Source organism: Felis catus, chromosome E2 (assembly GCF_018350175.1).
Source record: "Felis catus isolate Fca126 chromosome E2, F.catus_Fca126_mat1.0, whole genome shotgun sequence".
Classification (NCBI taxonomy): Eukaryota; Metazoa; Chordata; class Mammalia; order Carnivora; family Felidae; genus Felis; species Felis catus.
The window spans coordinates 7,728,273-7,752,582 of record NC_058382.1 but is presented as its reverse complement, the minus strand read 5'-3'; the positions used below and the strand labels follow the sequence as shown (position 1 = coordinate 7,752,582).

General features: G+C 58.9%; 2 protein-coding genes across 2 annotated transcripts in view; one reads left to right on the top strand and one right to left on the bottom strand.

Annotated features, from left to right (window-relative positions):
• The window catches only part of MYH14 (myosin heavy chain 14), a 91,336-nt gene extending 83,344 nt beyond the window's left edge, over positions 1-7,992 (top strand). The window contains 4 exon segments of the mRNA XM_045046318.1: positions 1,240-1,448; positions 4,136-4,244; positions 6,848-7,020; positions 7,182-7,992. Of these exon segments, the coding sequence (XP_044902253.1) occupies positions 1,240-1,448; positions 4,136-4,244; positions 6,848-7,020; positions 7,182-7,341 (651 nt within the window). The 3' untranslated portion in view covers positions 7,342-7,992.
• A 1,798-nt stretch (positions 7,993-9,790) lies between these two features.
• Positions 9,791-24,171, bottom strand: KCNC3 (potassium voltage-gated channel subfamily C member 3). Its single transcript, XM_023245069.2, is given in 8 exon segments — positions 9,791-12,035; positions 13,126-13,185; positions 15,192-15,345; positions 15,970-16,075; positions 16,077-16,096; positions 16,349-16,540; positions 17,995-19,105; positions 23,272-24,171. Coding segments are annotated over 8 exon segments (2,700 nt in total). The 5' UTR covers positions 24,157-24,171; the 3' UTR covers positions 9,791-11,863.
• Positions 24,172-24,310: the final 139 nt, after the last annotated feature.

Below are 24,310 nucleotides of genomic sequence, written 5' to 3'. Positions count from 1 at the left end.
GTCGGCGCCCGTCTTTACCTGGCCTCCGTGTCTTCTGTATGTGTTTGTGACTCCTCTCCTCTTCTCATGAGGATGCCAGTCGTATTGGGTTTGGGGCCCACCCTCATCTGGCATAACCTTATTTTAATTCAACTCATCGCAGCTCCAAAGGCTCTGTTTTCCAAAGAAGATCACATTCTGGGGGCGCTTGGGCGGCTCACTTGGCTAAGTGTCCAACCTTTGATCTCAGCTCAGGTCTTGATCTCACACAGTTGTGTGAGCTCAGACCCTGCGTTGGGCTCTGCGAGAGGCATGGAGCCTGCTTGGGATTCCCTCTCCCTCTCTCTGCCCCTCCCGCACTCGGGCTGTCTCTAACCCTCTCAACATAAGTCAACTTAAAAAAAAGGGGGGGGGGGGCGCCCGGGTGGCTCGGTCGGTTAAGCGTCTGACTCGTTTGCCTTTAGTTAACTCGTAAAGCTACATATTTGATCAGTTTCTGACTTTCCGCATCACCGTTTCATTTTCTGACAAGTTACAAAAAAGAGAGAGCATATGCTAATCACCGTGTTGATGTGTTCCCGTGAGGGCAAAGTGAAATAAAGCATGAATCAGACTGGATCTGACTCATTTCCTTCTCCCCGGTGCAGGACCTCACTCGGAATACGAGCTGAGTAAATAAACGGAAACTATTATTAGGGGCGCGTTTACAAATTCTCAATGTAGTAGCTACCATTTGTTCAGCTGGCGTTTCTTAAAATGACCCCAGAACATCACCCGCATCAGAACCGCCCGAGGTGTTTGTTAAAAATGCAGATTCATGGACCCCACTCCTGATCTGCTCAAGCGGAGTTTTTGGAGGGTGGGACCCTGAAGTCTGCATCTTTTTTTTTTTTTTTTTTTTTTTTACAAGCTCCCCAGATGATCCTGGTGCAAACAAAAGTGTGATAACCCTTGCAATAGACTCTTTCACAATCAGAGGCAGAGTTCATAGCATTGAAACAAGTTTGTGATAGTCTTGTGGACGTGTTAAAATAGCAAAAAAACTACCCAAAACGTTAAAACCGGGGGCTGGCGCTGCTGTTGGCTGATCCGCCAATCAGGAAAAAGACGTGCTGACATCTATTGTGTATTTAGTATGTACCAGGCTCTGTGCTATGCACTTAACAGTTGTCGACTCATTTAACTGGGAGGTGCCTGAATTTACCTACCACCTTCTTCCAAGACGCCACCACGATAGTTCTGCTTTTGCCTCTACTACAGGTGGACTCGCTGACTACAGAGTTGTCAGCCGAGCGCAGTTTCTCAGCCAAGGCGGAGAGCGGGCGGCAGCAGCTGGAGCGACAGATCCAAGAGCTCCGGGGGCGCCTGGGTGAGGAGGACGCCGGGGCCCGGGCCCGCCAGAAGATGATCATTGCCGCCCTTGAGTCTAAACTGTCCCAGGCTGAGGAGCAGCTGGAGCAGGAGAGCAGGTAGGTGGGAGGGGAGGGCACGGCTGGAGGGTGATTCCCCACACTCTGGTCGTGAGACAGAGGAGAGCTGCGTTATGAGCACCTGGCTTAGAAACATCCAAAAGGCATCATGTTATTTATGCCTGCTGATTTCCCGTCTCACTTAGGATGCTTTGGGCTGTAAGTAACTGCACTGCGACTAAGAATGGATTTAAGTGGTGCCTGGGCAGCTCAGTCCGTTGAGCGTCCGACTTCAGCTCAGGTCACGATCGCACAGTTCATGGGTTTGAGCCCCGGGCTCACTGCTGTCAGCACAGGGCCTGCTTTGCATCCTCTGTTTCCCTCTCTCTCTGCCCCTTCCCCGGTCATCCTCTCTCTCTCTCAAAAATAAACAGACGTTTAAAAAAACCAATAAAATATATTGTTAAAAACAAAAGAATAGGAGTTAAGCAGTAATGTAGCAGTCAGCTCTAGCTGCATAACAAAGAAGCCTAAGCTTTACTGGTTTCAAACAGCTACCATTTATTATTTCTCATGAGCCTTTGGCTGGCTGATAGGTTCTGCTGATCTGAGTGCCGGGGTTTCATTCATGCGTCTTCAGCCAAGTCAGCTAGATGGATTTGCTGGTCTTGGATGAGCTCTCCTATGCCCAAGGCCTTGCCTGGGACAGCGAGGCCGACCCGTCTCTGCTCCAGGTTGGCCCAGGATCGTTCACATGGCAGAGACAAGGTTCCAAGAGTGAGGGAAAGTGTTAATGCCTTCTTGGGGCCTAGACTCGGAACTGGGCCAGTGTCACTTCTGTTGCATCCCGTTACCATGGCAAGTCACGTGGCCAGCTCAGATTGAAGGGCATGGAGAAATAGATTCTCTTGGCGAGAGAAGCTGTAAAGTTCTGTTGCAAAGGGTGTGGATACAGGAAGAGGTGAGAATTGAGGCCATTTCTGTCCCAGGCAGAGCAGCAGCCCTGGGGACTCATACAGGAGACATCCAGGGCATCTGGAGGAGGGTGACTGGTCCTAGAAGCCTGTGACTTAGGAGAGGGATGCAGAGGCAAGAGCCTTAAATGCCAGGCTGAGGAACTCCGTCCTGGGAAGATGGGGAGCCTTGGGGGCTGTGAGCCAGAGAGAGGGAGGGCCAGTGCTGGGTGTAGAAAGTCCCCCCTGGGGTCAAATTGGGAGCAGACTAGAGAGAGACTGGGAGCTGAGAGGCCAGGGTGGAGGCTGGGTGATGGTCCAGGTGGAAGGAAATGAGGCCTGAGCTGGGGCCAGGGCCGTGAGGATGGACACGAGGAGGTGAAACAACGTGAGTGGGGGGCAGAGGAATGGAACTGGGGGGCGATATGCTGTTGTGGGTGTCAGGGGGAGAGTACAGGGTTTGGGGTAGAGTCCTGGTGCCTGGGGAGAATTAGGGGAACATGTTGAGTTCACTGGGGAGCGTGATGAATGTGAGAAGTCTCAGGACAGGCAGTGGGAACTGGCCCCAGACGCTCATGGGAGTTGTTCTTATCCAGGGGCTCGTGGGAGATGTAGTTTGGGGTCTCTGGGGAAGCCCCTCCCCCATTACATAGATGGAGACACTGAGGCTCAGAGGGTGTCGGTGACCTGCTCAAAGTCACCCCGGGAGCAAAGAGTGGCGGGGGATCTGTAGCTGGAGCCCCCACCCCCACCCCCACATCCCTTTCCACGGCTGGAGCCTCCCGCTCCCCCCACCCCGGGCCTGCCTCTCAGCACATCTGGGGCTGCCCGTTGCTAGGGGCCCCGTCACGCGGACTTCACCCTGGGGGTGATGGTCCATGCAGGAAAGGGCAGATGCGCCGGGGCCACGGGGATGGGGGAGTTCGGGAGAGGGAAGGGGCGGGCTTTGGGGGGGGTGTTGAGGATGGCTCCGGCGTCTGGCCTGCAGATCTCGGTGGAGCAAGGGGAACCCAGAGGAGGAGCGGGACTGGGAGAAGGCGCTGAGCCCAGCAGGGAAGGGCGTGCAGGGTCTGGTGGGAGGCCGAGGCCGGGAGTGGATCCGGGCTGGAGCCCAGGAGACACATTTAGCAGACAAAAGGCTGTTGATGGGTGTGGAAACCTGGGGCGCAGATGAGCCTGTCCAGGGAAAGCGTGTGTGTGTGTGTGTGTGTGGGAAGGGGAGGAGGGGCCCCGGGGAGCCGAGAGGGGAGCTCTGGGCTTCCAGAATGTCCCATCAACACTAAGGACGGTGGAGAAGGGAGTTGAGAGAGAAAGGACAGGCTAGGCCAGGTGGGCGAGCACAAGGCTTGAGCTGAGGGCTGGAGGACAGAGAGGAAGGGACGAGACAGAGTTTGGAGGGGCAATGTGACAGGGTTTGGGTACTGACAGGCTGGGCGTGGGCCAAGGAGAGAAGGGGCGAGGACAGTGCCCCAGATCTGACCCGGGGACTGGTGGTCAGTGGGTCAGTTCCCTGAGAGGAGGCTGGGGGGAGGCGCTGTGGGGGATGGAGAATAGATAGAGGCATGGAGACACTTTCAGGAACACCCGGCAGCTTGGTACAAGTTCAGGACGAGATGCCCTGGAGTCGGGAGCGTGGGAGCCATGTCTGGCCTGCGTAGACCGTGGGAGCCACTTGGGGGTGGGAGAGAGGGAAGAGGCCGCTCCAAAAACAGGACGCGGCCGCTGGACAAGGTCGAGGGGACAGAAGCCCCCGGGAGCCCCTCTCCTGATTGTCTCCTTCACTCCTCTCTCCAGGGAGCGCATCCTCTCCGGCAAGCTGGTGCGCAGGGCTGAGAAGCGGCTTAAAGAGGTGGTGCTCCAGGTGGAGGAGGAGCGGAGGGTGGCCGACCAGCTCCGGGACCAGGTGAGCCGCTCACGTCTTTGGGGAGCAGTGGGGGGGGGCGGTTTCCACTGACAGAGAAATAGCACGTGTTGTCTGTGGAGGCAGTGAGTTCCCATCACAAGAAATAACGTGCAGGTGCCAGACTGGGACTGAGAGCAGACACCATCCTGGGGCTTGGTGCATCAGCAGAGAGCTGGAATCAGTGACTTTGCCATCTGTAAATTGTGGAATTTTTTTTTAAGTTTATTTATTTATTTATTTATTTATTTATTTATTTAGAGAGAGAGAGAGAGAGAGAGAGAGAGAGAAAGAAAGAATCCCAAGCAGGTCTTGTGCTGTCAGCACAGAGCCTGACTCGGGGCTTGAACTCACGAACCATGAGATCATGACCCGAGCCAAAGTCAAGAGCCGGACTCTTAACCAACTGAACCACCGAGGCACCTCTGTATATTGTGGGAATCTAGGAAAGGTCCTGGTGGGGAGCTGAGACAGCCAGGGAGAAGAAAGGAGTTAAACCCTACCAAGAGGCTAGGCTGGAGCTGAAATAACAACGTGTAATGTTTATTGAGTTCTTCGTCTTTTTTTTTTTTTTAATGTTTATTCATTTTTGAGATACAGAGACAGAGCGCAAGTTGGGACGAGCAGAGAGAGATAGGGAGACACAGAATCTGAAGCAGGCTCCAGGCTCTGAGCTGTCAGCACAGAGCCTGATGCGAGGCTTGAACTCACGAACCACAAGATCATGACCTGAACTGAAGTCAGATGCTTAACCAACTGAACCACTCAGGCTCCCCTATTGACTGCTTTCTATGTGATGGGCACTGTGCTACAGACATAACACGTAGTACAATTAGTTCTTATTGGAACCCTAGGTACTACTATTTTCCCTCTCATTCTGGTGAGAAAACTGAGACACAGAAAAGGGAAGTAAATTGTTCAGATTACTTAGCTAGTAAGAGATGGAGTCTGGGATCAAACCCCAGCAGTCTGGTGGCAGTCTGTGTTCTTAATTAAAAAAAATTTGTTTTAACATTTATTTATTTTTGAGAGACCGAGAGAGGCAGAGCATGAGCAGGGGAGGGGGAGAGAGAGAGAGAGAGAGAGAGAGAGAGAGAGAGAGAGAGAGTGTGATACAGAATCCGAAGCAGGCTCCAGGCTCTGAGCTGTTTGTTAGCACTGAGCCTGACACAGGGCTCGAACTCGCGAACTGCGAGACCATGACCTGAGCCAAAGTCGGACGCTCAACCGACTGAGCCACCCAGGCGCCCCTGTTCTTAATTATATATTGAGCAGTGACTGTGCCCCAAGTATTGTGCCACGGGTTTTTGTTTTTGTTTTTTTTTTTAAATACATGCTTGCAGTTTCTCACCAGCCCCAATGCACAGGTGAGAAAATGGAAACTTTAAAAGGCGACATAGTTTCTACCAAAGTCATACAATTAGTAGAGACAGAGCCTGGATCAGATCCCAGATTTGTCTGGCTCTAGATAGAGTCGCTGTGCCCTTAAAAGCTCAGCTGCGTCTTATTTGCCATTCATTCCACAATTATCGGGTATCCAACTACTGTGCTTGGCATGGGAGATATGGCTGTGAAAGAGAAGGAGAAGGTCCCTGCCCTCACAGAGCTCACATTTGTAGCATAGGAAAATAAAGACACAAACCTATAATCAAGGAAAGATAATTACAGATGTGACAAGGGCTAGGAAGAAAAAAGTGAATGAAGAGAGGAGACATGAGGTTTAGGGAATATTCCCTAGATTGGGGGTGGTGGCGTGGGGCAGGAAATCCCTTCTAAGGAGGTGACATATGAATTGAGAACTGAGAGGACAGGAAGAGTCAGGCAGAGGGAACAGCAGGTACAAGGGCCCTGGGGTGTGGAAATAAGTTTGGTGAGTTTAGAGTGAAGAGCAGAGCAGTGTGGCTAGAGAGAAGAATGGAGCAGGAAGATTGAGTGATAAGAAATGAGGCCGGGGCACCTGGGTAGTTCAGTTAAGCGTCCAACTTCAGCTCAGGTCATGATCTTACTGTTCCTGAGTTTGAGCCCCAAATCGGGCTCTCTGCTGTCAGGATGGAGCCAACTTCAGATCCTCTCTCTCTCCCTCTCTCTCTGCCCCTTCCCTGCATGTCCTCTCTTTCAAAAACAAATAAACATTTAAAAAAGAAGAAGAAATGAGGACAGAGGGATTGGTGAGAGGCAGATCATATGTGGCTTCCCCCTGGACAGGGTTTAGGGAGGGTCTTAGTGAAGATGATCTGACCAATGGGTTTATAAGAAGAAGACCCTGCAGGGCCTGGAATGCCAGACTGAGGGCCTGGGACCTTGTCCCAGCACCACTGGGGAGCCATGGGGGCGGGGGGAGGGGGGCTTTGAGCAGGGGAGGGACAGGGTCAGCTCTGGACATAGAAAGACCCCTCTGAGACCACATGGGGGGACAGTCTCACATTTGAAGTTGGGGTAGAGGCTGGCAAGAGGATCTAGAACAAAACGAAGCATGAACAGAAGGCAAGTGCAGGGCAGAGTCGGGGGTGGGGTGGGGCAGGAGGGATGCGGCCCAGAGCCAAGGGAGTGGGTGAGGCCGACACCCCCCGCCCCCGGACTTGACCTGGACCTCTGCTTCCACCAAGGTGGAGAAGGGCAACCTTCGGGTGAAACAGCTAAAGCGACAGCTGGAGGAAGCCGAGGAGGAGGCGTCCCGGGCGCAGGCGGTCCGCCGGCGGCTGCAGCACGAGCTGGAAGATGTCACAGAGTCCTCGGAGGCCATGAACCGCGAGTTGAACGCGCTGAGGAACCGGCTCCGGTAGGGTCACCTGCACTTGCGCACCGTCACTCCATAAGCCCCGCCCCTATCTCTCTCTGCCCCTCCCCCCCATTGTATTCTTTCTCCCGTAGCTCCCGCTCACTTTTCCCCTGCTCCCCTCAATTAACCGCCGTCTCTCGGTCTCTCGCCCCCCCCTGCAGACGCGGCCCCCTCACCCTCACCACCCGCAAGGTGCGCCAGGTCTTCCGACTGGAGGAGGGCGTGCCATTGGAGGAGGAGATGGAGGAGGAGGAGGCCGGGTCTGGGCCGCCACCCCCGGAGCCTGACGAGCCCCCGGCGGCGGCGCCCCAGCCCCAGTGACCCCGCCCTGCCCCCAGCTTTGGCCCCTCCCTCCCTGGCCCCTGGTCCCTCGGGGCGCCTGTCCCGGGAACCCAACCTCTGGCTTCTTGCACTTTGAAAATGGTGCCAGCCTTTGGCACTATAGCACTTACCAACCCCATGTGAGGGGGCAGGGGCTGAGACCCATGGACCCCTAAACACAGGGGAGCAGGGGAGCAGGGCAACGTGGAGGAGGGCTTTCGCTTGGAAGGAAATCCGGGAGCAGTTAGCAAGCTGTGGCCCCATAGGGCTCCCCTCCCTCCTTAAGCTGTTAATGATCTTTATAAGCACGGGAGCATGGCTCCCCTGTCCTCGGAAGCCAGGGTTCCCATTCGCCTCCCCCTCTCTCCCCCCTCTTCCCCTCCTCCTCTCCACTCTCCACTGACCCCGGAACTTCTGAGCGACAGCAGCCGGAGCCCCAAGTCTCCACCAACCTTTGACCCTTGCAGAGGGGCGGGAGAAGGGAACCCCCCATCACCCCCTCTCCTCCCCCATGTGTTCCGCCCCCCCCCCCCTTCTGGTTGCTCTTGTGTGATCACAATTAGGTTTGGAGTTTCCTGTGGGGGCTGGAGGAGGCCCCATATCCTCCCAGCCTCCAGGCTCTGGCAGAAATAAACTCCCACCCCAACTGGACCCCCTTGGCGCTGTGTGTGTTCCTTCCGGGGGATCTCTGATGGGGCGGGGGAGTCACAGGCTTCTTCAGCCGCTGGGACAGCCGTCCAGAACCAGCAGGTGGGGCTGTCAGCTGGTTCTCACAGCTGACAGTGTTGGGAGCCTTCTGTGTACCGGCGTTTCATGTGAAGTAACTCGTTCCAGCCCCCTTCCCGCGTATTGCCTCCATTATACAGATGGGGAAACGGAGGCTGAGCCCTGACGTGCCTTGCTTCAAGCCTCCCAGTGAGTAGCTGGCAGAAGGGATGCTGCGCTCTGGCTGACCCTCAAGTCTTTGCAAAGCAGTGACAGAGTGACCGTGGAGCCATCTGTGGAGTAGCGGTCATTTGCGTAGCTGTGCTCAACGGGGGGAGCTCGCCTCCACCTAGAGCACAACCCCTAGAGGTAGGAATGATTCCTTTGCTTTCCGGCGCCTAGAACAGTGCCTGGCATGTGGTTGGGATTCGTGTATTTGCTGAATGAACAGATCACCCCCTCCTGCCCTTTTAGGGTGGTGGAAACAGCCCAGAGAGGTTGAGAGACTGCCCAGGAACACACAGCTACTGAGAACTTGAACCCACAGTCTGGCTTCAGAGTAGGCAATATGGGGCATGTGGCCCTCGGCCCCTAACCTCTTATTGGAGACCCAGCTCCACTCCTCTCCTAGCGTCTTGCTACCCTCACCTAGGAGCTCATCTAAAACCAGGTGCCGTTCACAGTTTCCAGTTAGGGGTGTGGATCCTATTTTACCGTCAGGGAAATGGCAGGCACTACCCCCCCCCCCCCAAGTCACAAGGTGAGAGCCGGTGATCAAGGGGATAGCCGGCCCCCCAAAGTGCACACCCTTGTTACTTTCATATGACCCCTGCTCTTGAGGCCCCCACCCTGGCCCAGATCTGGAAACCTTCCCAGGAAACAGGATGCAACTTTTAAATGAAAAGGAAACTTTTATTTGGGTGGGAAGTGAGAGGGCGGGCGGGAAGGGGGCATGACACTTTTTCTTTGGGGAGGGCAGGTGACATGCGGCAGCTTCTGCATTGGGCGGTTCATGCACCCAGGGTGGGCGTGGGGGAGACTTGGGGGAGGGGCCACGCCGACCCCTCCCTCCCTGCCCTGGGGGTGGGCTGAGAAGACCCGCCATTAGCACCAGAGTTGGACGATTTGCAGACCTCCCCTCCCCACACTGACTCCGGACACCCGCCCCCATCCCTGAGAGCGCCCCCTGGCCACTCCTCCCACCTCCCGCCTCGACAGGCCCGGCCCGCCCCGCCCACGTTGGAGTGAGAGACTCTTATTGCTGTGTGTGTGATGGGGAGGAGGAGCCGCTGAACTCAGGAAGACCCCCGCCGTTCGTTCCTCCCCAATCGCCCCGCCCCTCGCCCCGTGTCCGTGCGTTCCCGGAGCGCTGGAGGGGCGCGACATGCGTGTGGGGAGCGCGTCATGCAGCGCATGCGTGTAGTTGCAGGCACCCTGGCGGCCGGGGAGAAAAGGGGAGCGGGACGTAGAAGTTGTCCCTTTGTTGGCTCTCTCTTCCTCCCCAAATCCCACACTGTTTGTTTGACTTGGGGGATGGGGGTTGGGGTGAAGGACGTGAATCACGTTTTGTAAAGGTTTATGATTGTGATTATTTTTAAAAGCTGAACTAAAAAGCTGGGTACGTGTGGCAGACTGGCGAGCAGGGGGAGACGTTGGGAAGAGGGCTGTACCCTTTGGAAAAGATCCTCACCCCCTTTCCCCGCACCGTTCGGCTTCCGTGAGGGTCAGGGGAGTCTGGGGTCTGTTTTGTTTTTTTTTTTTTTTGTTTTTTTTTGTTTTTGTTTTTTTTAAAGAAGTTAAACCCTTTGGCAATATAATCAGTCCCCACCCCCATACCCTGGTGTCTGGAGCCCCTAGCCCTTTGCCTCGCCCCACCCCACTCCCACCAGAACCTGCCCCACCCCTCACCCCTGATTCGCCAGGGTTTAGGGTCCGAGGGAAGGATGGGGGACTCAAAATGCCCCTTGCATAGGAATCGTTGCATCAAGAATCGCGCTCAGTGACACCCCCCAACCCTCGGATGGGTGTGGGGGGGGGGGTTCCTGAGGCCGTGGGAGCAGAGGGAAGGAGGTTGCTAGTTCCGTGGCCCTCCAGCTCCAAAAGGGGAGGGGTCCCCTCTAAGGATTCTGGGACCGGTGTGGTCTCTGGGCTTGGGGGAGGTAGCGCATCCTTGAGCCAGGATGGGGTATGAGCAATGATTTTCCACCCGCGAGCGTGGCAGGACGCGGAATGCCAGGGAAGGGTGGGCTGGGATCCCAGCCCCGGTAAGGTATGTCGTCGTTTCCCGAGCTTCTGCTATTCCAGTGTCCCTTGGCACGGGCACAGCCTCTGCTTTAAGTGGAAACACTCTACCTTGAATAAACAGTGTCTGGGCCAAGCAGCAGTATCTGGACTTACCGGCTTGTGAGCAACATGCCAGGAAAGACAAAACTTCTTAGATTAAGCGTCCTTACACTGCCTAAAACCTTAGCACATCACCAGGGGTACAAATACAACTCTCTGGGAAACACTGACGTCCATGAAGAGGGTCCCTTTTGGGCACCATTTAAGGAAAGGGGCTCTTGGAAGAGGCAGGGCGAGGCATCCGAAAGGGGATGCCCAAGGTCGGGGGTGGGGGAGGTCTGGTTCCCTGGAATTGCAGACAGGTTGAGCCTATCTTGGAAATTCTAGTATCAGGAGAACCTGAGGTGGATGTCAGATGTTAGAGATTTGGGGATTATCTAGGGGTGGGGGGGAAGGCCTGAGGATTTGGGGGTGTCCAAGAAATGCCCAAGTGTGGGAAGGATCTGGAGCATCCCAAAGGCTGAAAGTGAGCTGAAGGGTTGGGTCAAGTCTTGGAGGTTTGAGCTGTTGGGATGCGGTCCAGGGATTGGGTGGGGTGGGGTGGGGCGGGGGACAGCATCTGTACGCAGAAGTTAAGTCCCAGGACCCGGTGGGGATTTAGGGGATGCGGGGTGCCGGAGTGGGTCTCGGGAACTGTGGGTGCAGGTCTCGTGTCCTGGTAACCTGGAGGGGGCGTTGGGGAATTTTGTGTGCTAGGGCCAGATCATCCCAGAAATTCCGAGATGGGAGGTCTGGGTCCATGCAGCAAGAATAGAGGCGAGCAGACCCCGTGGCGGGGATGGAGAGGGATGAAAGGGTCACGTTCACCAGAGGGATCTTCCTAAAGGCTGAGGGAGAAGCTGTCCACAGGCCACTCCCCAGGTCTCTGCTTTCGCCCTCTGAGCTCAGCTCGTTTGGGGGCCTGGGTGGCTGTTCCTCCTTCCCTCACATTGTTGCTACTGTATTACTCTTTGCATCAATGTGATGGGCTGTCCTCCTGGGGCGAACGGTAGGAGGCTAGGAGACCCTCCCGCGGCTGCAAAGCCGGCCGGACCCCCTTGAGGCCCCGCCCCCTTCCCAGACTTCCCCTTCCCTCAATCGCGTGGCATGCAGCCCCTGGCGGCTTATTGCTGAGGTGGAGCTGGAAGGGGGGAGGAGGGATCCGGGTTGAGGGAGGCATGCAGACTAGCGGAGAGGCGCCCCAAAATGTAACTGGCATAATTTGGACGTATTTACAGGAGTTTATGGGAGCGGGATGTCCTATGGCTCATGGAGACCTGAGAAGGCTTTATTGGGGGGAGAGGTGGGGGAGAGGTGGGTGGGGGATGGAGTTTGGCTCCTCCCCCTCCATCCTGGGGGCCCAGGTGGGGGTGAGGGGTCCGGGGGTGTCTGCTGGCGTCGTCGTCTCGGTTGCATATTATTAATGACTTTTTGATTTTTTAAAAAAACCCTTTCCCCCACCCCCCACCCCCAGCTCCTTTGACCTTCTTCCCTGTCACCCCCAGTCCCCCCACGGGGGGGAGGGGAGCGTTAGAGGATGGAGGGCAGGGTTGGGGGAGCGCGGCGGGCGGCCCTGGGAGAGCCAGGGGGAGTGGCAAGGGGCGCGAGGCGCAGGGACACCCCGCTCAGGCCCGCGATGCTGCTCAGGCTGCGGGATTTCTCGTAACCTGGGGGGGGGGGGGGGGGGGGGGGGGGGGGGGGGAGGGGCAGAAACATGGGGAGGAAGCGTGGAGGTGGGGGTGCAGGGGGAGGGTCCAACAGACAGACCCCGAGCCAGGGAAGCAGGGGGAGGAACGGCCAGAAAGGATAGGAGCCGGAGAAAGAGAGAGAGGGACGGGAAGAGGCAAGGAGACAGAAAAAGGGTGGAAGCACAGAGTCCGGGATAGAGACGGCGAGGGAGACAGAAGGGATAAGAGACAGACAGTCAGACACCAAGACATAACAAAACAGATGGCAAGAGGCAGAGAGATGGACAGAGGCGGACCAAGGAGATGGAGAGAGAAAAGTGAACAAATCGGACAGTCAGTCGGAATCAAGGAGAAAGGTTCAGACATGGGGAGGGGGGAGAGACTCAGGGTTAGGAGGCAGGGTGGTGCCCACCGAGCCTCCCCCACCCCATCCCCACCGCAGCCCGCCCCTCCCACCTCCCCTCTCCCTACCCCCGTTGGCCCCCTTATCTGAGGCAAAAGGGTTGGGGGGGGGCAGCAAGGCGGATGGTGGGCAGCACGGGCATGGGGAGGGAGCTCGGTGGAATGCATGTGGGGGGAGCAGCCGGTGGGGAGGGCTCGGGAGGGCTCCGGTGGGGGCTGACCTAGCGGTGGAGAAAGGAGGAAAGGCAGGTGGGTGGGGCTGTGAGAGGCAGAAAGGAGCGTGAACTGGCAGTGCCCCCCCCCCGTGGGGGGGCGGACCTGAGAGAGGCAAGGCTCACCTGAAGGTTGTGATGAGGTATCTTTAAAGGGTCGTGGAACCTTCTGATGGGAAGGTCTAACAGAGGCCTGAGAGCCCAAAGGGTCTAAGACCGGGGAGTGTGTGTGTGTGTGTGTGTGTGTGTGTGTGTGTATGTGTGGTTTCTGGAAAGCTCGGGAGGATCTCAGAGTACTGCCGGTGTCTGGGGGAAGTTCTAGTGCGTTCCCAGTCAGTGCCAAGAGGTCTGTCTGGGCGAGGGGGTCTTGACCAGAGGACAGAGGGCCTGGGGGGCAGGGGTTGGAAGCCCAGTATCTTGGGAACACCCCCTCCCAGCCATTCCCAATTGCTAACCTGGGGGGAAGGGGCAGGGGGGGACCGAGGGTCTCGCGAGGTCTCAGGCGGTGACAAGAGCTGGGGACAGAAATACAGAGTCACGGCGGGGGGAGGGTGGTCAGGCGGAACCCCCCAACACAGCCTCACTGTTGGGGGGACGGAGAAACGCCGGAATCTCTTCCTCCTCTCTGGTGTTTTCCGGGGGAGGGGAGCAGTGAAATGGGGGCGGCCAAAGACATCAAATATGGAAGGAGCTTCCGGGGTGACTGGGGGGAGGGGTGGGGGGGGAGGGAAGATGACAGAAGGAAGAGGGGGAGGGCTGGGGAGGAAGGGGAAACAGGTGTTAGGTGTTGGGCTCAGGTGATTCGGGAAGGTGGACAAGGGTAGGGTCATGGGACAGGTAGGGGATTGGGGGGGTCCTGGGAGAAAAAGAGGGGGACAACAGGGGACGGTGGGTCACCCAGGAAGGATGGAGAGAGAGGAAGGAGCTTGGAAATGCAGGAATGGGGAGGGATCCAGGTCGTTGGGGCAGAGAGTTCAGTCAGCCCCATCAGCTCCGGCCATCATTTGAGTTCAATGAATGGATTTTGGCATCAGAGGCAAGAGAAGCAGAGACCCCTCCCCCAACCCACCCAGCCCCCACACCTCCCTCCCTCCCTCCCTCCCATTTACAAATCCTCCCCCCTCCCTCAATTCCGTGGGGGCCCATCCAGACCTCGTGGTGGGAAACAGGGTGGAAAGGGCCTGGGCGCAAGCAGGGGGGGGGTGGGTGAGGTGGGAGCAGGGAAAGGGGGGGGATAATGAGATGAAAATGGAGGGTGAATTGGGGAGTTAGGGGGTGGAACGAGAAGGGCCACTGTCCCTTCTGGACTCGGAGCCCAGAGGCCTGGGGTCTCATTCCTGTCTGCTCATGCCCCACCCCCCGAACTTCCGTGAACCGAGGCTGTCCCTGGAGGCCCCACGTCCCACTACAGCACCTCCCTAAGCTGCAGGTAGCGATTCGATTCTTTAAGGATGTGTCTGTGTATTTCTAAAGAAGATTCCACAGAAGTTTGTTGAAGGAATAAGTGATAGATCAGATTCCTTCAGGCAGCTCCCTGTCACCTTTAAGGTCAAATCCAGCCTCTAGCCATGGCCACAAAAACCTCTCATGATCCTTCCCCCCACCCCCACCCCAGGCTCTGTCTGGCACCCCTCTCCCCTGAGCTGCTCAGTTCCAACCACACCTCCCTCCTTGCTACACCTTTAACAAATCAAGCTCATCCCACCTCAGGACCGCAGGACCCTTGCACCTGCTGTTCCGCCGGCTGGCCCTTTTTACCTTTCAGGGTTCACGTCACCTCAAAAAGGCCTTTGCAGACCCCCTTATCTGAAGTGGCCAGAGTAATCATCATGTCCTTTTGTCCATCTGTCGGGTTACTTTTCTGCTTCCTCTGATCAGGGGGTGGCAAGCTTTTCCTGTAAAGGGCCGATCGCTACATATGTTCAGCTCTGCGGGCCACACGTTCTCCGTGACAACTATTCCACTCTACTGTTGTAGCATGACAGTGGCTGTGCTCCAGTAGAGCTTTATTTACAAAACAGCCTGCTGGCAGGTCTGGCCCAGGGGCCGTAGCGTGCCAATCCGTGCTCTAGAGTGTCAACTGTGATGGCAGAGTCATGCTTCGTGAATCGCCAAAGTTCCAGTGCCTGGAACTGTGCCCTCAGTGATTAGTTGCCGAAGGGAGGAAGGGAGGGAGGAAGGAAGCGAGCTGTGTGTTAGCTAGGGGTGCAGTGAAGATTACAGAATCCTGTTAAATTCCTGGCGTGTGATAAGTGCTGCGTTATGTTTGTTGAATTACTCAGCTACTCTCTGTCTCGCCAGTGCCAGTTCCCAGCCCTGTCCCTCCCGGTCTGTCCCTGATCCCTAACTCCCTCTGCCTTGTCTCTTCCTCTGCATCCCCTCGGACCCTCATCCCAGCCTGCTCCCCGGGCCTCCTGACCTCCAGTCTCCTGTCCATGCCCCACACAGCCCAGGCGCTGACCTGCCCGCCCCCCCCCCCAAGGGTCCCTAAACAAGGTTCAGCCCAGGCCTGCTTTCCTACCTCACGTCTACCTGCCAGTCCCCAGTCTCCTCCGCACTGTTTGGCCCAGTCCCTGTGGTCACTGTGTCCCATGGGATCACTTCTGCACTTGAGGTCAGGACACCTCCAGACCTCAGTTCCTTCGGGAAGCCTTCCCCGTTGTTTTCATCGTGTCCTGGGGAGCGTGCGAGTTCCTCTTACTGCGTGTCCCTGTGGTACCTCCCCTTGTGCATATATCACCCCAAATAGTGGCTTTCTAGGTCAGTGTCTGACTCTCCCAGCAAACTGGGAGCTCCTTGGGCGGTGTGGTGGGGGGAGGGGGTTCTTCCCTGTTGATTCCCTGTGCCTAGCACCACGCAGGTGACACGCAGGTGACACACAGGTCCTTGGTAAGCGCTGGCCAATTCACAAGCGACTGGACGAGTGGCTGAGTCTTCCCCATCCCATCTTGCACCCCAAAGTGTCCTGGGTGTGTACCCCATTTTCTCAATTGAATAAAAAACCCAGTGGGGGGGGAGGCAGGGAGAGAGATGCGAATGGGGGTGAGGATGGGGGTCAGTCGTGAGGGCAGGGGAGGGAGGTCAGGCACACGGTGGGGAGGGTCGGGTTAGTTCTGGGGGGTTAGTGAGGGGCAGGGCAAGTCCTGGGCGGGTGGGTGTGGGGTCAGTGTCGTGGCTGCTGGTTAATTGGATGGAGCTGTTCACAGTGAGGGGACAGGAGTCTCGGTCAGTGGGGGATGCATGTTCTCAGAGGGGTTAGTCAGGAAGAAGGTGGGGATCAAAGAGTGGGGGCTACTTACCCCGGGGGGAAGGGGTTCGTCCGCTAGGGGGATATCCAGGCTGCGGCGTTGGCGTTGAGGTCGGGCAAGAAGCTTGGGGGGCCTGGCTTACGCCAGTCTGGGGGGGGCAGTGGGGGAGCACCGGTGGCTGGGGGTGGGGGAAGAGGCCAGAGGGTCCGGGGTGGGGTGGGGGGAAATGGAGATGGAATAAAGACAGGTGAAGGGTCAGTGGTGAGGAAACTTGGGGGGCGGGGGATCTGGGAGGAAGGGAATTTGGGGCCAGGGGATGGGGGAAGGGAAGTCCAGCACCTCCTCCCCCATCTCCCTCCCTCCCCTGAGGGAGGGAGAGAGAGAGAGAGAGAGAGGGAGGGCTCCAGGGGGCCAGTGGAGGGCACCTCACCTTTCCGGATGGAGCCATCAGGGGAAGGAGCGTAGTCGGTGAGGAGGAAGCAGGCTCGGTCCCGGCTATAGCGGCCACGGCTGCCAGGGGTGATGGGGCTCTTGTCTTCCGGGGACATGGCGGGCTGGTCGATGGCTGGGCAGTCCTCGTGGGCAAGCGCAGCTGCTGCAGGGTCCCCATTGGGGCGGGGATCTGCGCCGGAGGGACAGACAGAGACACAAAGGAGAGAGTGAGGTGCAGGAACTCAGGGTGGGGGTGCCATTAGCAAGGAGGGTGCTGGAAGTAGGCGACTGAGGGGCAGGGTGTCTCAAGGAAGGGACAGGAGGGGCAGACCGGAAGCTGGGTGCTGGCGTGTGTGGCTGGTGGGTTTAGGGGACAGGTCACGGGGTGGGGGGAGGTGTTGAGTGCCGGGAAGGACAGCAGGGATGCGGAAGGGCGGTCAGGAGTTGGTGCGGATGGAGGGTGCTGTGTGGCGGGAGGTGTTGCTCGGGCCAGGTGTTGGGTGCTGGGAAGGGCAGGACTGGGTGGGGTGCTGGGCATCTGGAGGGTGGTTGGGAAGCGAGCTGGGTGCCTGGAAGGAGGCTGGGGTAGAGTGCCGGGTGGGCGGTCGGCTGAAGTGAACCGAGTAGGGCGGGACTGGGGTGCCGTGTTGGGTTGGTCGGGTAGATGGGTTGGGGTAGGTTTGGAGGGACGGCTGGGGGGCCTCAGGGGGCTGGGAGGTAGCTGTTTAGGGAGGGTGTTGGGTGCTGGGAAGGGCACAGCGGGGAAGGGTTGGGAAGGTGACAGAGGAGGGAGGGCGGGAGGTGGGGGTCCCCCAGGCTCTGACTTGAGCTATTTTTAATTGGTGTGAAACTGGGTCAGCGGCCGAGGGAGCCAGATGAGGGCCGGGCGGCCCAGCTCCCTTTCTTGACCTACTTAAGTCATGGGGTGGGGCCCACCGGCTTCTCCCTGCTCAGGACCACAGGACCTTGGCCCCCAACCTTCAGAGACACAGACTCCCCTAGGGGGAGGGACATACCGGGTCAACTTTCTTCTCCCTCATCTCCTTCCCTTCACCTCTTGTGCGTCTCTTGGACTGAGCCGGAGCCAAGGGCCCTGGGTCCCGAGTCACTGTCACACGGCCGGCCCGCCCTCTGGGCCTGTCTTCCTGGCCTCTACCTACTTCTTGGTCTTTGAGTCTTGTCTCCTCTCTTGGCCTCGCTGTCATTAGAACCTGAACTCTCTACCACTGGCCCTCCGCCTCTGTCCTCTCTCTCTCTGTCTCTCCTGCTCTCGGGGACAACTGCTTGCTTTCTGTCGCTTTCGGGCTCTTTTCCCCGCATCACCACCGGAAGACTCAGACGCCGTGTCTCCGGTCGGCCGGTGATTCACATGTTAGACCAGTCTCTGTGCCTGTGCCCGAGTCCCCCCTCCCGGTAGGCCCATCGCTCTGCCTCCCTGGACCCCCCGAATGTCCTGGCCGCGAGTCTGGCTCTCCCCCAGACCGTCTCTTTCACACAGAATCGGTCTGTTTCCGTGCCTCTTTGTTGGCCTCAGCAGTAGCTGTTCGCTTTTCTCTCTCCCCTCTGTAGTGACCGCCCGTCTCTTAACCGAAGCAGTGGCCTCCTCCCCCCACCCCCGTCTGCCCCTCATGCACCCCTGCTCACCTGCGCGGTTGATCTCAATTACTTCCTCCTGAGCCAACGGGCAAGGCTCCCCGGGGGCCGGCAGAGGAGGCAGCCCCATGATCCCGAGCCCCCCCGCGCCTCCCCTGAGCAGCCCGGGGTGCGTGTGGGGGCCCGCTGGGTAGGCCCCGGCCACAGTCACCCCCACGGAGGGCGGGGTGATGGGTGGCGGAGGACTGATACCGCCGCTGCCGTGGTGGGGGTGGTGCGGGGGCGGCGGGGGAGGGGGGTCGGGCTTGCAGTAGTTGGGGGAGCCGGGCTGCGGGGGCCGGGGGATGTGTTTGTTCTTCTTCTTGGGCAGCTTCTGTTTGGCCATGGCCAGCGAATAGTACATGCCAAAGTTGTTGACGATGACGGGCACGGGCATGGCGATGGTGAGCACCCCCGCCAGGGCACACAGTGCCCCGACCAGCATCCCCGACCACGTCTTGGGGTACATGTCTCCGTAGCCCAGGGTCGTCATGGTGACCACGGCCCACCAGAAGCCGATGGGGATGTTCTTGAAGTAGGTGTGGTTGGAGCCCAGGATGTCGTCGGGGTCGGCGCCGATGCGCTCCGCGTAGTAGATCATGGTGGCGAAGATGAGCACGCCCAGCGCCAGGAAGATGATGAGCAGCAGGAACTCGTTGGTGCTGGCGCGGAGCGTGTGGCCCAGCACGCGCAGCCCCACAAAATGGCGCGTGAGCTTGAAGATGCGCAGGATTCGGACGAAGCGGACGACCCGCAGGAAGCCCAGCACGTCTTTGGCAGCCTTGGAGCTGAGGCCCGAGAGGCCCACCTCGAGATAGAAGGGCAAGATGGCCACGCAGTCGATGATGTTGAGGCTGCTCTTGAGAAATTCCACCTTGTCCGGGCAGAAGGTGATGCGCATGAGGAACTCGAAGGTGAACCAGACCACGCACACGCCCTCCACGTACGTCAGGAAGGGCTCCGTCTCCACCTCCACATTGGTGATGTTCTCCGGCGGAGCCCCCGGGATGGGGGAGGCCTGCGTCACCGTCTTGTTGCTGATGTGGATGAAGCCTTCGTGGGTCTCCAGGCAGAAGGTGGTTATGGAGATGAGAATGAAGAAGAGGGAGGCGAAGGCCACATACTGCGAGGCAGGGCAGGAGAGAGAGGGCAAAAGGTGACCCAGGCATCTGGTCAGCCAGCCACCTCTAGGAGACCCTCCCAGTGGCCGCCCCTCCCCAGCCCCCACCTCCGGGGAAATCCAGGAGTCCCCACCCCACACCTCCATCACAGCCTGCTCTTCCCTGTAAAGCTTGAAAAGGGGGGAGGGAAAGGATCAGAGGCAGCTCTCCCCGGCTGGGGATAGGAGCTGGCCCCAGCAGTGGTGGCAGACGGGCAACCAACTGTTCTCGCGGAAACGGCCATTTCCGGTCCTCTACTCTGTCTCCCAGGCCACTTCCCCACACCCGGTGTCCCATCTCAGGATGGGAGGGGAGTGGCGGGGAGACTAAGATCCCTCGCCCTCGGGGTATCAGAGGCTTTGGAGCTCAGCTTGGAGCCAAGGGAAGGGGAAGTGGAGAAAGCGGGCAGGGAGGCAGAATCCCAAAACAGTTACGAAAGTTATGAAAGCCTGCATTTGGAGCCAGCGTTTCCATGGCCCAATTTGGGCAAGGAGATTAAGCTTTCTACACCTCAGGGTTTTCACAGGATTATTGAGGATTACATTAGATGAGTATACAAAAGTCCTGGCTCCAGAAACAGGGCTTGGCCCAGTACCTGGAACTCAGTAAGAAAATCTGAGCTCCTGCTAGGGTATGGAGGCATCAGTTAGTGGGGGGCAAGGTCGATGCCTCAGAGAGAAGCCAGGGTTTAAGGACCTTGGTCACAATGCCCGGGACCCAGAGAAGGGAGAAAGCTGGGTGTCCAGAGAGGACAGCAAAGGGATGGAACCACCGAGGGGTGTTAGGGCCATAAATGGGGGAAGAAGTGAAGGGTCAAGTGTGCAAAAAGAGAAAAGGGCAGAGGCAAGGAGGGTTGGAGTTTAAGGCTCTGGAGAGAGAGGGAGGGTCAGGGGCCTGAACGTGGGGGGAGATGGGAGATGGTGGAGCTAGGGCCAGAAAGGTGATGAGGCTTTAGCCAGAAGTCCAGGGGTGGGGGGCACATGGGTCATTTCAAGATGGGGAGGACTCGAGTCCTGCACGCATTGGTGTGGATTTTGAAGAAAACCTTGAGGAGCCGAAGGGGTGCAGGCAAGATCTTAGAGAAGGAAGAGGACGGAGCAGGCCCCTGGAGATGACTGTGGGCTTTATCAAACACGCAGAGAGAAGAGTGAGGTTAGTACCTTGGAGAGAGAAGGGGATGGGTGTTAGGGCAAAGAGAGGGCTTTAGTCAGATGCGCAGAAGAGGAGGGCCTGGGTCGCTTGACTTTTAATCAGGGACTCAAGAAGAAAAGGGGGCTCAGGGTCAGACTGAAGAGAAGACCCTAGACTTTGGGGTGGACTGGAGAGCAGCAGGGTCCCTCAGCAACTCCCCTTCCTCCACAGGGCTGAGGGGGCGGGGTCCGGGATTGGGAGGGCTTAACTTTAATCTGAAGTGCAGAGCAGAGAGGCAAGCCAGAGGGTGCCGCAGAAGGGCCCGGGACCTTGAGGTGGGCTGGGGTCAAACTTGGCCCTCTCTGCCCCGCCCCCCTCCTCGGTTCTCCGCAGTGGTTTAAGAGGCCAGAGGCCGCCGCAGAGCGCATGCCCGATGCTCCCCCGCCCCCTCCGAGCCGGGTGCGCGGCGCAGGCTGCGGCACCGCAGTGGGGGCGGGCCGGCCGGGCCGGGGGGCGGGGCGCGCGGCGGCCAGCACCGCGGCCAGCTCCCCCGCCGCAGTGCGCAGCCGCCGCGGCCGAGAGCGGTCTTAACCCCTTAGGGGCCGGAGCAGAGCAAGAGGGGCGCAGCCGCAGTGCCGCCGCTTCACGTCGGGAGACCGAGGGCCAGGAGTTTAACTCTTTCCCTCCCAGGGCAAGGAGGGGAGGGTGGGCACCCGCCGCAGTGCGCAGCTGTAGAGGCTGGACAGCGCCGGGACTGGTTTAACCCCTTGCACCGAGGTGGTTCAAAAGCAGAAGGGGTAGGAGGGCATGGAGTCCCTGTAAGAAGGAAAGGAGAAATTACGGGGAGGGGAGCGAGGATGAGGTAGGGCCGTACCCTCCACTTTGCATTGGCCTCCCCTCCCAACTCTCTCAAGCGATCTCACTAATAGTCTGGAAAGTGCTTGGCACGCCTACACTCAAGAACCATTTGTGGAGTGAGTGACCACCCCCACTCCCACCCCGTACCTGTCCCGGACCCCTAGTCTCACTTCAGCACCCTTCAATGGGTTCACGAGGGAAGGGCGCCCCAGGCCATGGGGGAGGAAGCCACTCAGAGGCCTGAGGGATCATTTAGGGCCAAGTCCCTTCGGAACCTCTTCCTCCTCACCTCCCCCCACCCAACCCCAAATCTCGCCAACTCAGCGCTTCTCAGGACCAAACTTTATGCGGTGCCTCCGGGTCCCCCCCCCCCCTTCGCTCCCTCCCCTGGCGCGAATGCGGCACTGCGGCTCCGCGTCCTTCCCGGCCCAGGACACGGCACGGTGGGGGGAGGGGGCCGGACCGTTCCTCTGGGTGTTTGGGTCCCAGGGAGGCTGGGGCGGGGGGGGGGGGGGCCGGAGTTGCTCCTCTTTGCCCCTCTTTCCAATCCTCCCCCATTTTGAACTACACCCCCCCCCCCCCTTCCAACACAGGGAGGAAGTTAGTAGGAGGAAGAGGTTCAAGGGAGAACCAAGGGGGACGGTATCTGGGAAGTTATAGATGTTTAAGGAAAGTTTTGGGGGGAAGATGAAGGGAGCTTTGGGGGAAATCTGGCATTTCAAGGGAGATAAGGCTGGAGTGTGGGCTCTTTGGCTCACTTTGGGGGTAGGGGAGCAGAGGGGCCCAGTCCTGGGCTTTAGATGGTGGGGCAGGTAGCTTGGGAATGGGGGAGTGAGCAGGGCTAGGGTAGGGACCAGTGGAAAGATACCAAGGCAGGGTGGAAAGAAGTGGGAGCTATTTTGAGAAGGAGGTTTGGGGTTGCTAACTTGTGGGGGAGTCCCAAAGACAGGTTCGGTAAAGTTCTGGAGCAGGAGGAAAAGTCAGTTGACTGACTTGGGAAAGGGCCAGGAGGCTCTGGATGGGGGATCCCAGAGATAAAGAGTGGGCTGTGGAAAGGAGAAGAAGCTGGGAGAATCTGTGGATGAAGAAGGCATATGGGAGCTTCTGGAGAGGAAAGACATATTATGGGGGCTCAAGGCTCTTCTGGAGACACTGAGGAGGAGTGTGAAAGGCTTGGGGGAAGTCTGGAGCTTTATAGGGAAAGTCCTTGGGATGGGAGTTGGCGGGGAGGATGCAGGAAGATATGTGAACACAGAGGACTGGAGGGTCCCAGAAAGGAAGACTCCCCAAGGCTCAGTGTTGCAGTAAGAGGGAGGGGGAAAGTGTCCTAGCCAGAGCAAGTGGTTTGGAGATTCACAGGGGTCTAGGAGGCTCTGAGATGAAGGCGGAGGAGTCCTCTAAGACTTTGGAGGCAGAAATAGGGTTCAAAAATAGCCAGAACACTCAAACTTGGAGAGAGGAGGAGGTGCGGGGAGAGGGGCAAAGGGAGAAAGAATCAGGGAGGTGTTGTAGAACTTGAGGGACTGAGGGCTGGAGAGAGGGCTTCAGAGGAACTGCAGGGGGCAGGGGAAGCCAGGAGCAGTGTTCACAGGGTCTGGGACACTGAAGGCTAAGGAGGGAGGTCTTCGGAGGGTCTGGGGATGGTCCAAGAAACTCAGGGCTGCGGAAAGGTCTTCTGGGGTCTCCGGGGTGGCCAAAAGAGGTGAAAAAGGATTTGCAGGGGCTCAGAAGACTCGGGGCTGGAGAAAATTCTTTTGAGGGTCTCAGAGAAGTCCAGGAAAGGAGGGGTGAGGTTGTTCACAGACGCCCAGGAAATTCATACTCGGGGAGGAAGTTTCTAAGAGTCTTGGGGAGCCTAGGGAAGCAGGGTGGGGTTTGGAGGGATCTGGAGGATTCTGAAGGTTGCGGAAACGTCTTCTGAGGATCTGGGGATGGTCAGGAGATGGGGGTGTGTTCAGAAAAGTACAGGAGACTCAGGTTTGGGGAAACAGGCTTCTAAGACACTGGGGAGCCCAGAGACCAGGAAGACCAGGAGGGGCTGGGATGGGCCAAGGGATTCTAAGGGTTAGGATGGGGCATTCACAAGAGGCTGGGATCTCCAGGAGAAGGAGGAGGGAGGGGGCTCCGAGAGCACGCTCACCCTGGCGGCCCGCGACGAGTAGGGGTCCTCGAAGAGCGCCCACACGCGGGGCTGCCAGCGGCGCCACCACGTGCCGCCTGCGCCGCCCGCGCCCCCTGGCGGCCCCCCGGCGCCGCCGCCCGCGTCCTGGAAGCAAAGGCGCTTGAGCTCGCCGCCCGCGCCGTCCAGGCCGCCGCCGCCCGCGCCCGCCTCGTCGTCCAGACCCGCGTCGTGGGCGCCAGCGGCGTTGGCGGCGTTCGCTGCGCCCGCAGGGTCCGGAGCCTCAAAGGAGTCGAGCGCCTCTTCGGCGTCGCGGTGCTGCCGGTAGGTCATCCAGCAGCAGGCCTCCACGTCGGTCTCGTCGATGCCCCAGAAGCCGAGCTCCTCCTCGAAAAGAGGCCCGCACACGTCGGCCGGACAGTGCAGCTTGCCTGTGCGGTAGTAGTTGAGCACGTAGGCGAAGACTCCCGGGTGCCGGTCAAAGAAGAACTCGTCGGCGCCGGGATCGTAGTCGAAGCGCGCCGCCGCCTCCGGCTCCGTCAGGCCGGCCAGCCGCGTCCCCGGCAGGGTGCGCAGCGTCGAGCGGTACGTCTCATGGCGCACGCCGCCCACGTTGATCACGATCTTGCCGCTGTCGCCACCGCCGCCGCCGTGCCGCCCCATGGCCGCCGCCGGCAGCCCGGGGCATGGCTCGGCGCGCCGGCCCCCGGGCCCGCGGGGTGCCGGGGGGCCCGCCGGGGACGCGGCGGAGCCGGGCTGCGCAAACTGCTGTTGCTGCAGCGGCGGCGGTGACGGCGGCGGGGGCAGCGGCGGCGGGGACTCGGGCGGCTGCGGCGGTGGCGCCGGCTGCTGCTTGCTGGCCCCCTGGCGCCCGCGGAAGGACGAGACGCAGACTGAGCTCAGCATTGGACGGGGGGCGGGGCTGAAGGGGCGGGGCGTCGGGGGCGGGGCTGCAGGAGGAGAAGCAGACGTGATTGGGTGGAAGAAGCGACGGGTGGAGGGGGCGGGGCCTTGGTGGGGGCGGAACAGAGCTGGTTGGTCTGGGGACGCTAGGGCGGGG